General features: G+C 38.6%; 2 protein-coding genes across 2 annotated transcripts in view; both read left to right on the forward strand.

Annotated features, from left to right (window-relative positions):
* Positions 1–14,927, forward strand: part of LOC113921438 (acyl-CoA-binding domain-containing protein 5-like) — an 85,801-nt gene that overhangs the window by 30,494 nt on the left and 40,380 nt on the right. The gene's annotated exons all lie outside the window — the stretch shown is intronic.
* Positions 9,442–10,443, forward strand: LOC118357346 (chromobox protein homolog 3). Its single transcript, XM_035729282.1, has one exon. The coding sequence runs from the start codon at positions 9,540–9,542 to the stop codon at positions 10,089–10,091; it is 552 nt and encodes a 183-aa protein (XP_035585175.1). The 5' UTR covers positions 9,442–9,539; the 3' UTR covers positions 10,092–10,443.

Here is a 14,927-nt window from a genome sequence, read left to right on the forward strand (position 1 = left end):
GCACCCCTGGATCTTCCTGCTGGCACCCATGCTGCTGACGGCCGCTCTGGGCACTACCTCGATTTACTGCCCCAAGGATTTATTTATTTATTTATTTATTTTTAGATTTTTTTTTTTAATTTATTTGAGAGAGAGAATGAGAGAGAGAGCACATGAGAGGGGGGAGGGTCAGAGGGAGAAGCAGACTCCCTGCTGAGCAGGGAGCCTGATGTGAGACTCGATCCCGGGACTCCAGGATCATGACCTGAGCCGAAGGCAGTCGCTTAACCAACTGAGCCACCCAGGCGCCCCTGGCCCAAGGATTTAGAAGAAAACCTCGAGGAGAATTACACCCCCATAGGGAGCCCGGCCAAAGCTGAGCGGCGCTTTGTGCAGGGACATGTTACCGGCAACGACTCTTACCGCTTCTCCATCTCCAGGAAGAGCACCGAAGTCAATTTCGCTTCTATTCTGGCAGTCTCCAACACGGCCTCACTGCTAGAACAAGAAATCCTAGAGGAAATTGGTAAACTGAAGGACGTGGTACAGGATCTGTATGTGACAGAGGAAAACGGAACCCAGATCCGCTACAGTCAGGTGTGTGCTAAGAACCAGGGCCTCTGCGTGCCCTCCAACCCACTCCTGGCTGCCTGGCAGATGAACAAGAACCTCGACCTGAGACACATCACCTTCCCAATCTTCAACCAAACAGGTCAGCCCATCTACCTGGCCGGCACCATTGGAGGAACCCTTTTAGGCAAGAGGACGGGAAGGAACCAGTTACTCGTGAAGGCCAAAGCCATGCGGCTTCTGTACTACCTGAAGACTGAGGATGGAGAGATCAACGAGCTTAGCAAGATGTGGTTGATCCATTTCCTGAACCAATTCAGCAACATCGAAACGAGTCTGGCCCTGAAGAAGATCCAGGTACCTGGTGGCTGGGCTTGATAGGGAGGCCAGGAGAAGGTGGGAGGAATAAGGACACTTCTTCCAAGGATCATAGCAGTAGCACTCCCTGATTATTGAGGGAGTCCTTGGCTTGAAGCTGGGAGTGCTCTACTCTATTTGGTACTTAATCCAGAGTCCAGAGTCCTTAATCTAACACATCAAAGGATGCCACAAATCTTAAATCCTTAGTAATGTTCTGGTGGAAAACACAAATCCTACATCCTCAAGGTAGGTCTGTTCTGTACAGACATTGACCATCAGGTTTCCTAGTCAAATGACTTTGAAATTCCTACTTTTAGTTAAAGTCTCTGCTGTTTGGGGGAGCCCCCTAAAACTTGTTTGGACTTCAGTGAAATAAAAAATAAAATTAAAAAAAAAAAAAAACACCTTTAAGCAGAAGTTCCATGCTGTTTTTGAACAGAACTAGCTTAGCATTTTCCGAGTAAGTGATCGCATAGTGCCAGGCACATGCTAACTATTCGGTAACGTTGGGCCAGCAAGCCTACTAGTACTTGTGAATAAGCCTGGTCAAAGTGAGACAACTACTGGAAAAAGCCGTTGAATGCTAGATCTTTCTGAAATATCAATGCAATTAAAATAGTAAAAGATAACAACCTAATAAAATTTAGAAAAAGTGACACTTTTCTGTGGCTGTTAATGACTTCACGGTCTCATACAGAACTCAGATTTTGTATAGTCAGGAGTTTCAAACTTCGGGTTTTTGCAAGAAACTTTGGAAAGCATGGCAGGGATTTGCGAGAAGAAGCAAATCTATGTTGCCTTCTTTATTCTAAAGTCATAGTTCACATATTTTGATCTTTTACTAAACTTTAACCTGTTGTTTCAATGAATAAGCTATAGTGTTTCAGTAGTGTTTGTAACACACACAGATATTGGGAGTGAAAAGTTATTTACTTGGGTATATTTTTGTGGCAGGTGATCTATTTCACATCACTTTCCAGACAACTGAATTTGAAGCAACTTCTACGAACGGTGATCCCTTTGTTGCACTTGGCACCCTGCTAATCATATTATTTGCAATCGCATCATGCTACAGGTAAAACAGCTTTACTGGTTGTTCAACTCTTTTTAAAAATTATTTGCGTGCGATGAAATACATATAAAAGATATAAAATATATCATTTCAATCATTTTTCAGTGGCATTAATCAGATTCACACTGTCAGCCGTTGAATTAGATTCAACGTGCAACCGTCACAACTATCTGTTTCTAAACATTTTCCATCACCCCAAACAGAATTTGTATAAGCATTAGGCAGTAACCCTCCACGGCCCCAGTCCCGGTTAACCTTCATCTACTTTCTATCCCTATGAATTTGCCTGTTCTAGAGATTTCATATAAGTGGAATCATACAATATATGTTCTTTTGTAACTGGCTCATTTCACTTAGCACAATGTTTTCAAGGTTCAGCTATGACGTGGCTTGCATCAAAACTTCATTCCTTTTTATGACTGACTAATATTTCATCGTGTATAAACAGCACTGTTTATCCACTTATCTGTTGATGGGCACTTGGAATGTTTCCACCTTTTGGCTATTGTAAATAATGCTGGTGGACAAATATTTGTTTGAGCTCCTGTTTTCAATTCCTTTCAGTATATACCTAAGAGTTGAATTGGTGAGTTGTATGATAATTCTTTGAAGAACAGCCAAACTGCTTGCCACAGAGGCTACCCCATTTTATATCCTACCAGCAATGTATAAGGGTTCCAATTTCTGCACATCCTCACCAACACTTGTTACATTTTCTTTTATTGATTATAGCCATCTTAGTAGTGGCAAAGTGTGGCTTGATTTACAATTCCCTAATTAATGACGACGTTCAGTATCTTTTCATGCGTTTATTGGCCATCTGCCTATCTTCTTTGGAGAGATGTCTATGCAAGTCCTTTGCCCATTTTCTAATTGGGTTGTTTGTCTTTTGGTTGTTGAGTCCCGTTGTTAATGAGTACTTTGTGTATTTTGGATATTAAACCCTTATCAGATAGATGATTTGTAGGGGTGCCTGGGTGGCTCAGTTGGTTAAGCATCCCAACTCTTGGTTTCAGGTCAGCTCATGATCTCAGGGTTGTGAGATCAAGTCCATCGTCAGGCTCAGTGCTGGGTGTGGAGCCTACTTAAGATTTTCACTCCCCCCCCGCCCGCCCGTCTCCCCTGCTCATGCTCTTGCCATCTCTCCCTTTCTCTCTTTCTCAAAAAAAAAATATAATAATGATTTGTAAATATTTCCTCCCACTTCCGTGTACTGTCTCTTCACTTTTTTGATAATGTCTTTAATGCACAGGAGTTTTAATGTTGATGAAATCCAATGTATCTTTTATCATTTTCTTTTTGCTACTTATGCTTTTGGTGTTACATCTATGAATCCATTGACAAGTCCAAGGTCATGCACATTTTCCCCGTGTTTCCTTCTAAGAGTTTCATGGTTTTAGCTCTTATATTTAAGTTGTGGATCAGCTTTTAGTTCATTTTTGTATATGGTATGAGTAGAGGTCATTCTACTCACAAATGGAATTCATTCTTGCACACAAGGAAATCCAGTTGTCCAAGTACCATGTGTTGAAGAGACTGTTCTTTCCAAGTTGGTTGGAATACGGCATCCTTGTCAAAAATTAATTGGCTGTAGACGTATGGGTTTATTTCTGGACTCTCAATTCTCTTCCATCAGACTACCAGTCTGTTGATTTGCCAGTACCACACTGTTTCGACCGCTGTAGCTTTGTTGTGGAAATCACAGTCCTCCAGTTCTTTTCTTCTTTTTCATGATTAGTTTGGATTATCCAGGGATCCTTGCAATTCCGCAGGAAGTTGAGGGTTGGGTTTTCCATTTCGTAAGAAAAAAGGCCAACTGGAATTTTGTAAGAAAGATTGTGTTGAATCTATAGGTTTAGGTGTGATTGACATTTTAACAATACTGTCCTCCTCCCCATGAACTAAGGATTTCTTTCCATTAATTTAGGCTCTTTAGTTTCTTTTACCAAATTTTTCTAATTTTTAGTCTTTCACTTCCTTGTTTAAATTTATTTCTAAATGTTTTATTATTTTGGACACTATTTAAATGGAATTGCTTTCTTCATTTCATTTTTGGATTGCTGATTACACACAAATAGAAACACAACTGATTTTTGTGTGTTCATCTTGTATCTTGCAGCTTTGCTCAATTTGTTTATTAACTCTATTAGTTTGATTGTGGATTCTTTGGAATTTTCAGATATAGAATCATGGAATCATGTAAAAAGGAATAGTTACCTTCTTCATTTCCAGTTTGAATTCCTTTTATATCTATTTCTTATCTCACTGCTCTGGCTAGCACTTCTACTTCAGTGTTGAATGCCATTGGAGAAAATGGGCATCTTTCTCTTGTTCCCGACTTTAGAGGGAACTCTTTCAGTCTTTCACTATTGAGTATAATGTTAGCTCTGCAGTTTTCATAAATGGCCATATCATTTTGAGGAAGATCACTTCTATTCCTTGTTTCTTGAGGTTTTTTTTTTTTTATCATAAATGGGTATTAGATCTTGTCAAATGCCTTTTCTGCATCTATTGAGATGATCATGTGCTTTTTATCCTTTGCTCTATTAGTGTGGTGTATTACATTGATTGATTTTCCCATGTTGAACCACTCTTGCATCGCTGCGATAAATCCCACTTGGTCATGATGTATAATCCTCTTAATGTTCTATTGAATTGGGTTTGCTAGAATTTTATTAAGGATATCTGCATCCATATTCATAAGAGATGTTGATCTGTAGTCTTCTTGTAGTCTTTGTCTTGCATTGGTATTAGTGTAATGTGGCCTCATAGAATGAGTTAGGAAGTGTTCCTTCCTTTTCAATTTTTTGGAAGGATTTGAGAAGGATTGGTGTTAATTCTTCTTTACGTGTTTAGTAAAATTCACCAGTGAAATGATTTGGTCTTGGACTTTTCTTTGTCGGGAGGTTTTTGATTACCGATTCAATCATTTTGCTTGTTACATGTCTGTTGAGATTTTCTATTTCATCTTGAGTCAGTTTAGGTCTTTTGTGAGTTTCTAGAAATTTGTGCATTTCATCTAGGTTATCTAATTTGTTGGTGTAAGTCGTTTATAGTATTTTTTATAATCCTTTCTATTTCTCTAAAATCAGTAGTAATGCCTTCACTTTCATATCTGATTTAGTTATTTGGATCTTCTTTTTTTTTCGTCACTCTAGATAAAAGTTTGTCAATTTGTTGATTTTTTTAAATAACCAACTTTTACTTTTGTTCATTCTCCTTTGTTTTTCTATTCCAGTTTTATTTTTCTCTATTCTAATCTTTTCATTTCCTTCCTTCTGTTAGCTTTGGGTTTTGTTTTGTTTCTATTTCTACAGAATGTCTAGAAATTACCATAAGGTGATTTAAGAACTTTTTTCTTTTTTTAATGTAGTATAAATTTATCTGTGAGCACTGGTGTTGCTACATCCAGTAAATTATGATATGGTATACTGTGTATTTCTTTTCATTTGTTCCTAAGTATTTTCTAATTTCCTGTGTGATTTATTCTTTGGCCCATTAGTTGTTTAATTTCCATATATCTTGAATTATCCAGTTTTCCCTCTATTATTGATTTGGAGCTTCATTCCATTGCTGGTTGAAAAGATACTTTGTGTAATTTCAATATTTTTATATTTTCAGACATATTTTGTAACCTAACATATGATCTATTCCAGAGGATGTTTCACATGCACTTGAGAATTCTGCTATCATTGGGTTGAGTGTTCTATATATCTCTGTAAGGTCTAACTGATTTATAGTGTCGTCCATTTCTTATGTTTCCTTATAGATTATCTGCCTAGGTGTTTTATTTATTATTGAAAATGGTATACTGGGGCACCCGGGTGGCTCAGTTGGTTGGGTGGCTGCCTTCGGCTCAGGTCGTGATCCTGGAGTTCCGGGATCGAGTCCCGCGTCAGGCTCCCTGCTCGGCGGGGAGTCTGCTTCTCTCTCTGACCCTCCCCTTCTCATGTTCTCTCTCATTCTCTCTCTCAATAAATAAATAAAATCTTTAAAAAAAAAAAGAAAATGGTATACCGAATTCTCCAACTATTACTGTAGAGCAACCTATTTCTCTCTACAAGTCTGTCAATATTTGCTTCATGTATTCTGGGTCTCTATTGGTGGCACATGTATGTTTGTAGTTTTTCTATCTTCTTGATGAATTGGCCTTTTTATCAATATATAATGTCCTTCTTTGTCTCTTTTAACCATTTTTAAAATAAAATCTCTTTTGTCTCATATTAGTATATCCACCCCTGCTGTCCTTTGGTTACTATTCATATGAAACATCGTTCTCCATCCTTTAACTTTCCATTTGTTTATGTCTTTGGATCTAAAGTGAGTCTCTTGTAGACAGCAGATAGTTGAATCATGTTATTTTATCCATTTTGTCAATCTCTACGTTTTGACTGGAGAGTTTAATACATTTATATTTAAAGTAATTGCTGACAATAAAAGACTTCTGCTATTTGGCTCTTTGCATTCTGTGTATCTTATAGCTTTTTGTCCCTCATTTCATCCATTATGCCTCTTGAATATTTAGTTTCCAGTTTTCTAGTGAGCTGTTTGATTCTTTTGTCATTTCCTTTGGCAATGATTTTGTGAGATTTTCTTACCATGGAGATTCATATAATTCTAAATTTTAAACAATCTACATTAAATTGATACCAGCTTAACTTCAAAAACACACAAATAGGGTGGTGCCTGGGTGGCTCAGTTGGTTAAGTGTCTGACTCTTGTTTTCAGCTCAGGTCATGATCTCATGGGTGGTGAAATTGAGCCCCACAGCGGGCTCTGTGCTCAATGTGGAGTCTGCTTGAAGATTCTCTCCCTCTGCCCTTCCCCCCGCTCACTCTCTTGCTCTCTCTCAAATAAATAAATCTTAAATGTAACATTATTTTAATTTATTATTATAAATTCCAACTTTTTTTTTAATTTCCTTATCAGTGCTCTCCTTTAGCTCTGTCAGCATATTTAGAACGGTGTTTATAGTGTTTGTTTAGTTAAGTCCTATCTCTGTCTTTACTCAAGGATTATTTCTGTTGATTTATTTTGTTTCAAACATATTTTGAGCCACTTTCCTCTTTCTTTGTATACCTTGTGATTTTTGCTGTTGTTGTTGTTGTTGAAAACTGGGCATTTGGCTGTCATAACGTAGTAACTGGAAATCAAATTCCCCCTTCCCTAGAGTTTTCTGTTGTTTTTTAATGTGTTTATTTAAGTCTGCAGTAGTCCATTTTCTTAGTGATTTTCTCAAACTATTATTGTAAAGACTGTAATTCTTGTTTCTGTAGTCACTGAAGTTTCTGTACCTTAGCTTGTGTTTAGCTAGTGTCTTTTTTTTTAAATTTATTTATTCATGAGAGACAGAGGGAGAGAGAGAGAGAGAGGGAGAGAGAGAGAGAGAGAAGCAGAGGGAGAAGCAGACTCCCAAGGAGCAGGGAGCCCGATGTGGGGCTCGATCCTAGGACCCCGGGATCATGACCTGAGCCGAAGGCAGACGCTTAACCATCTGAGCCACCCGGGCGCCTTAGCTAGTGTCTTGACATAGATTTCCTTGGATGCCAGGAGCTCTCCCACTTTTTGCAAAGTGGTTCTATGCCTGGACCCTCCTTCAGCACTCAGCAAGGCTTACACTGTGCCTAGGGATCAGCCCTAGGTGAAAGCTTAGGGTCTTCTCAGGTTTTTTCTGAGCATACATCTTGCCCTGAGTAACTTTCGAAATTCCCCAGTATACCTGAGTGATTTTTACTGTCCTAAATTCCCAGAGAAATGCTACTCATCTTTAGCCACAGGCGGTCTTTTGTATTTTTGAGCTGTAATCTTTTGCTCTATGCATTTGAGGTTTGTTAACTCAACTTGTGGCATTTCCAATTTTCTCAACCTGAGTTGAGTTAGACAAAACAGAGGAGTGCTTCGCATCAGTCCTTCAGGTAGCCCCCAAACATGTTAGAACAGACATAAAATGTTTTAGGAATACGATCTGCTCTGCTTCCTCCAGAAACAGGGAATTGGTTCCATACTGGTGACATGAGCTGTTACGGCTTTAAGACTGCCACTGCCTTAACGCTGTGGCCACGTTGAGCCTGTGGCCACTTTAACACATCTGCCACTTTATGACTTCTACCACACTGGAGAGGGAGAGGGACAGGGCATGTAAATTCACTATAAAACCTTCCTACTAGTTTGAAGTGCTCCCCCACCTTTTCTTTTAGTCAACACTTGCTTGGTTGTTGTAAGCTTTTGACTATTTTTCAGAGTTCACAGAATTCTGAAAATATATGCTTCTTTTTCTATATTTCTGGGGCTTGGGAGGGGTGATGAGACTTGGGAAATTCCTACTCCAGGTTTTGCTGACGTCCAGCACTAAACTCTTATTATTTAAACTTTTTTCCCGATTAGCCATAGGGTGCAATCAGAGAGAATAGTAAAAAGACATAAAGAAATTGTGGCCAGGGACGCCTAGGTGGCTCAGTCGGTTAAGCGGCTACCTTCAGGTCAGGTCAGGATCTCAGGGTCTTGGGATCGAGCCCCACATCTGGCTCCTTGCTCAGCAGGGAGCCTGCTTCTCCCTCTCCCTCTGCCTGCCACTCCCCCTGCTTGTGCGCTCTCTCTCTGTCAAATAAATACATAAAATCTTCAAAAAAAAAAAAAAGAAAAGAAACGAAAAAAAGAAATTGTGGCCAGTTTTGTTTGATTTGGCGTATGTTTTTTATCTTACATATTGTGCCAATTATGACTAATTATTCCATTTGGAGGCAGATATGCTGATAGAACTAAACAAGTCCTTATTTTTGGTATAAGCTTGAACTAGCACTTCTAAGTATATAAAAAAATTAATCTCTAATTTAACTGACTTAGGTATCTTCATTGTTCTGATGTGGGGTTTACCTTGTTAAGCGCTTAGAAATTGTTATCTAGGCATTAGGGTTGACTTGGGCTCTTGTGATCAGACAGCCAAAATATGAAAAATATCAGCAAAACAAAAGAATTGAGGTGTAGTGTAGAAAGAACCCCACAGATTATATCATTCCAGTGATTCTCAGCAGTCACAGAGAGATCTCTAAACCCACATATTCTGAGGCCCTGCCCTATTGAACGAAGTCTCTGTGGGTTCAGTTAGGAAATCTATATTTCAAAAGCTTCTCTAGTTGATTCCCATGCGTAGGTTGGTTTGCGAACAAATGATATCATTTAACTCTCTAGATTTTAAGGTAGAGAAAAATGAGGCCCCAGGAGGTAAAGGGAGTTAACCACAGTGGGTACTTCTTTGGAGTCAATAAACTATCTCACAACTTTGTTATTCTGGAAAGAAAGACCACATCCCCTAGAAAGCAAACAAACCAAAATACTAAAGAGGAAGGGTAGGAGGGAGGGAGAGAGGGAGGAAGAATGGGGAGGGGAAAAGACAAAATTCAGTCGAGAATAAAATCCTTTCCCTGAGAAGGCTGTGAAAATTGGCGGAATTTGGGATGTGGCTGGAGCTTGAGGTGCGCAGGGCCGGAGACGCCGCAGACCCGGGACCCGGAGCAGCTCGGAGGCGGTGAATAATAGCTCTTCAAGTCTGCAATAAAAAATGGCCTCCAATAAAACTACATTGCAAAAAATGGGAAAGAAACAAAATGGAAAGAGTAAAAAAGTAGAAGAGGCAGAGCCTGAAGAATTTGTGGTGGAAAAAGTACTGGACCGACGTGTAGTGAATGGGAAGGTGGAGTATTTCCTGAAGTGGAAGGGATTTACAGATGCTGACAATACTTGGGAACCTGAAGAAAATTTAGATTGTCCAGAGTTAATTGAAGCATTTCTTAATTCTCAAAAAGCTGGTAAAGAAAAAGATGGTACAAAAAGAAAATCTTTATCTGACAGTGAATCTGATGATAGCAAATCAAAGAAGAAAAGAGATGCTGCTGATAAACCAAGAGGCTTTGCCAGAGGTCTTGATCCTGAACGAATAATTGGTGCCACGGACAGCAGTGGAGAATTAATGTTTCTCATGAAGTGGAAAGATTCAGATGAGGCAGACTTGGTGCTGGCAAAAGAGGCAAATATGAAGTGTCCTCAGATTGTAATTGCTTTTTATGAAGAGAGACTAACTTGGCATTCTTGTCCAGAAGATGAAGCTCAATAATTGTTTGCATTGTTTATATATATATATATATATATATAAAATCCGGGTCTTTGTTTTTTGATTTATTAGTGTGAAGAAATAACATTCTAATGAAAATCAAGTTCGATATGTTTGTTTTGAAGTAGTATTGGGGGAGTTGTTGGGGTTTTTTTGCATCTATAGCACTGGTTACTTTGAACAAATAAAAGCTTTCTGTAGTTGCTTCCTTTATCAGAAAAAAAGTATTTGAGACCATGGTATATTATCCCCCTGCATTAGAGAACACCTTTTCTAAATGTTGGGGGAAATCTTCATAGTCGTTACTCAGTCAGAATTTGTGTTTAACTCCTATATGCCTAAGGACCATTCTGGATTTTTTGTTTATTTAGGGGGTTTTTGTGTGTATACTTAAAATACATACATAAATGCTTTTTGTTTTTTAACATTCACCAAAACAAAAACAGCATTTATAACCATGGATAAGCCCGTGTTTCCGGAATGCTATCATTTTCAGCAACTTAAGAAATTAATCACTTAAAGTTAAACTGAAGTTTTTCCTGAAGCCTTAACCTTTCAGATTTTTAAATTGGACAATTTAAAAGCAGCCATATCAGAATCCGTATTCATATCTACAGTCATAAATGCAAGTTCACTTGCAAGATCCCTGAAAGGAAAATTTTATCACCACCGACAACCTCCCCACCCAAATGACAAAACTAGACAAGTCCTGGTGTGTTTTAATTAGGTAAGCAAAACTTAGTTAAATGGACATTTAAAGGTTCCTTCTAGTGAACCATTCCTTTTCAAGAAGTTGAAATCTCTGTGCTGTATTGACTAAAAGGTCATGATTCATGGAATGTCTAAGACTTTGTTCATGGAAACCTAATCATAATCAGATGGTTAGAGATGTTGGCAATTTAGCACCTGTTGGAATAAATGGGTGAACAGACTTTTATAATCCAAATTCTTAACCTGCATGTATTTTCTTTACCCCAACTCGTTCCTGACATGGAGGCTCAGTCTTCTCAGTATTTGAGTTACTGGTTCAGCAGAAACCAGGAAAAACAGTAACTTTGTAGTCAGAATGTTATCCAACTGTATATTGTTTACTTTATTGTAAATAAACATATGGTAAACAGTGGTCAATAAATAGTTTTATATTCCTTTAAAAAAAAAGAAAATTGGCAGAATTTGCTTGATTAGGAAATGTCAGTGAATTAGAGATACCAATTCTGATACGGGATTAAAAAGGGCTAGAATATGAAGAAATCCAAATCTTTACTTCCTCTTCTCAGACATAATGCGACTCAGGCTTTACTTTCTAAACTTCCTCCACCCTCAATTTTTTCATTTAAAGTTTAGCACACAGGGCGCCTGGGTGGCTCAGTTGGTTGGGCGACTGCCTTTGGCTCAGGTCATGATCCTGGAGTCCCGGGATCGAGTCCCGCATCGGGCTCCCCGCTCAGCAGGGAGTCTGCTTCTCCCTCTGACCCTCTTCCCTCTCGTGCTGTCTATCTCATTCTCTCTCTCTCAAATAAATCAATAAAATCTTTAAAAAAATAAAATTTAGCAAACATTTATCATTGCCAGCTCTGTACCAAGCAATGTACTACACACTGGTGGTATGAGTTGAAGAATGATACTCCGTACCTGTAAAGATTCACAATTTAAAAATAAATACACATAATTTCAGTGTTATCCCATCCTAATCGCTTTTTCTTTGTCTCTTCTTTGCAAATAACTCCCTACAGTTTTGAAGTTAGGTACGCATTATCTAGGTTGCAAAAAATCATTTGGTTGTCTTTTTTTATCAACCGCTTTATAATAGTGTAAAAGGCCCTATATCTCAAGATTTTCGTTTCAACAAGAACATTAAATGCTTTTGATATAATGAGTTATGAATAGTGGTGTCCAATGGCCAAAAAGCAAACTAATTTAAAAATCATTTAAAAATCCGTATTTCATCTCTCCACTAAGTCATTTCAAATCACAATAACTATAGGGATAATAACATGACCCAATCACATATTTAAAAATTGACCCATCAATAGGTATTTATTGAATATTATCTTTACTAGAGGCCATAAAATTTTCAACCTGTAAAAGGAAAACTGTGAGCCTCCCACATGAGAAAACTACCCCTAGCCACCAGATTCCCAGATCCATAAATCAATAAACAGCTTACTCTCCATAATTGTCTGGAATAGACATAATAGTCTTTCTTTAATATTTTCATTAATCCAAGCATTATTTCATCCAAGTTCTTGAAATGTGATATATTTGGTGCCCAAATGGGGTGTCTTCTCTCGATCAGATGGGGGCCCCCAAATGTGGGGCCACAGTTGGGTGGAAGCCACTAGCACCAGCAGTTAAAGAATTCACGTGAAGCAGAATAAAGGAAATAGAAGGTTATTGAATCCACCGCAAGGGGCCAGGGGCAGGACAGCAGAGAGGCTGTCTGCAAGGCGGCAGTGGGTGGGGGCTGTGTTTAAAGGGGGAAGATGAGGAGGTATGGCAACATATGGAATGTTCCCTTTTTTGGGGAACTGTGCCCAGTTGTAAGAAGCCCATTGGTTAGTTAGGGCTATGGATATTTTGAGGTGGGTCCCCTGATGGGCTTGTCTGTATTTCGCCAGGTGGTCGATGTGCCCTTTCTACATTCCATTGCTCAAGCCTGTTTGCCTAAAAACAGCCTTTACATTAAATACTTTTTTTTGAATGTGATATATTCTTAAATTTGGTCTCCACAGGAGCCAGAATTAACTACAGACATCACTAAGCTTGCTTACATCCATATTTGACACCTTTCTTTCTTTTTTAGTTTTGTTTTGTTTGTTTGTTTTTGTTTTAGTAATCTCTATACCCAATGTGGGGCTCCAGGTCAGGACCCTGAGATCGAGGGTCACATGCTCTTCTGACTGTGCCAGCTGGGTGCCCCCATATATTGATACCTTTCGACAACACTGGGGAGGTAAATAAACAGTTGCCCCTGCTTTTCAAAGTATTACAAGATTTCTTTCATGCCCACAACTCTGAGAGATAAATGACCTAAAGATTTGTTTCTATCTTTACCAAATAAGACAGCAAGGGATTTAACTAAGAACATTGAAAATAATAAAGTTCTCTGACTTCTAGATCAGTGCTCTTTCCTACAATTCAGTTAAATCTGTCTGTTCAAATACTTGTGATTCATATAAAATCCATTCAAAGCAGTTATCCCTCATACCTCCAAGTTAATTGAGTTGAATATGCTATCCTTTGTATTTTTACTTAAAAAATAGTTTGATAATTATAGTCTGTAAGCAGACAAGGTTTCTTTTTTTTTTAAGATTTTATTTATTTATTCGAGAGAGAGAGAGTGAGCAAGAGAGAGAGAGAGAGAAAGCACCAGCCAGGGGAGGGGCAGAGAAGGAGACTCCCCGCTGAGCAGGGAGTCTGGGATCATGACCAGTCTGGGATCACGACCTGAGCCGAAGGCAGACACCTAACCGACTGAGCCACCAGGTGCCCCCAGGCAATATTTCTTAGTTTAAAACCAAACGGTGTCAACTACACTTCAACTTAAAAAAGGGGATTTGTGGGGATAAAACTGTAAAACCCAGCACCATACGGTACCCATGGGCTTTCAACACAACTCAAAATAAGAAATATTCTATACAACATGACCCAGAACATAGATATATATACTTGCTGGTATAAAGGTTTTACAAAACTAAATATGATATACTCTGATATTTCCTGTTCTATTTCATTTCACATAATGCTGATAAGGACCACTGAATTGATTTCATGACCCATGGTTTGAACACCATTTTTCCCCTCTCACTGAATTAAGCAAATATGACTCTATACCATAAGCATATGTTACTATGATAAATTTATGTTGTTATAAACTTAAAAAGTCAGTTATTAACAGACAAACCAGAAAAATATCCATATTCAAAGATTTAATAGAGTAAAATTTAGCTGAAGGATCTAAATTTCTGTACCAAACCAGCTTCCCTTGTACAACCCTATTCAAAATCCTCATAGGTTTGTAAAAATTGACAAGGTGGTTCTAAAACTTGTTTGGAAATGCAAAGACCCTAGTAGAGCCAAAACAATACTAAAGTAGAAGAATGAAGTTAGAGGATACATGCTACCAAATTTCAAGATTTACCATAAAGCTACAGAAATTAAGACAATATGAACCTGATGTAAGAACAGACACAAATAGGGCACCTGGGTGGCTGAGTCATTAAGTGTCTGTCTTCGGCTCAGGTCACGAGCCCAGGGTCCCGGGATCGAGCCCCGCATCAGGCTCCCTGCTCGGCGGGAAGCCTGCTTCTCCCTCTCCCACTCCCCCCTGCTTGTTGTGTTCCTGCTCTCACTGTGTCTCTCTCCGTCAAATAAATAAATAAAATCTTTTAAAAAAGAAAAGAACAGACACAAATATATGCATAAATTGGATTGATGACAAAAGTGCCAGTGCAATTCAAGGAGGGAAAGGATTCTTTTTTCTCAGTAAATGTGCTGGAGCCATTGGACATTTGTTTTTTGTTCTTGTTATTGTTTTTTGTTGTTGTTTTTTTTTAATGAACATTGAACCTACCTCACAACATACTCCAAAATTTATTCATATTCAGAATATATCACAGGTCCAAATGTAAAAGGTAAAGCAATAAAGCTTCTTTTTTTAATTAAAGATTATTTTTTAAAGATTTTATTTATTTATTTATTTGACAGAGAGACACACAATGAGAGAGGGAACACAAGCAGGGGGAGTGGGAGAGGGAGAAGAGGCTTCCCACTGAGCAGGGAGCCCGATGCGAGGCTTGATCCCAGGACCCTGGGATCATGACCTGAGCCGAAGGCAGA

The sequence above is a fragment of the Zalophus californianus genome, chromosome 9 (genome assembly GCF_009762305.2).
Source record: "Zalophus californianus isolate mZalCal1 chromosome 9, mZalCal1.pri.v2, whole genome shotgun sequence".
Taxonomy (NCBI): domain Eukaryota; kingdom Metazoa; phylum Chordata; class Mammalia; order Carnivora; family Otariidae; genus Zalophus; species Zalophus californianus.

Excerpts from the sequence above, each read along its gene's own strand:
- LOC118357346 (XM_035729282.1), top strand. The coding sequence starts at position 9,540 with ATGGCCTCCAATAAAACTACATTGCAAAAAATGGGAAAGAAACAAAAT.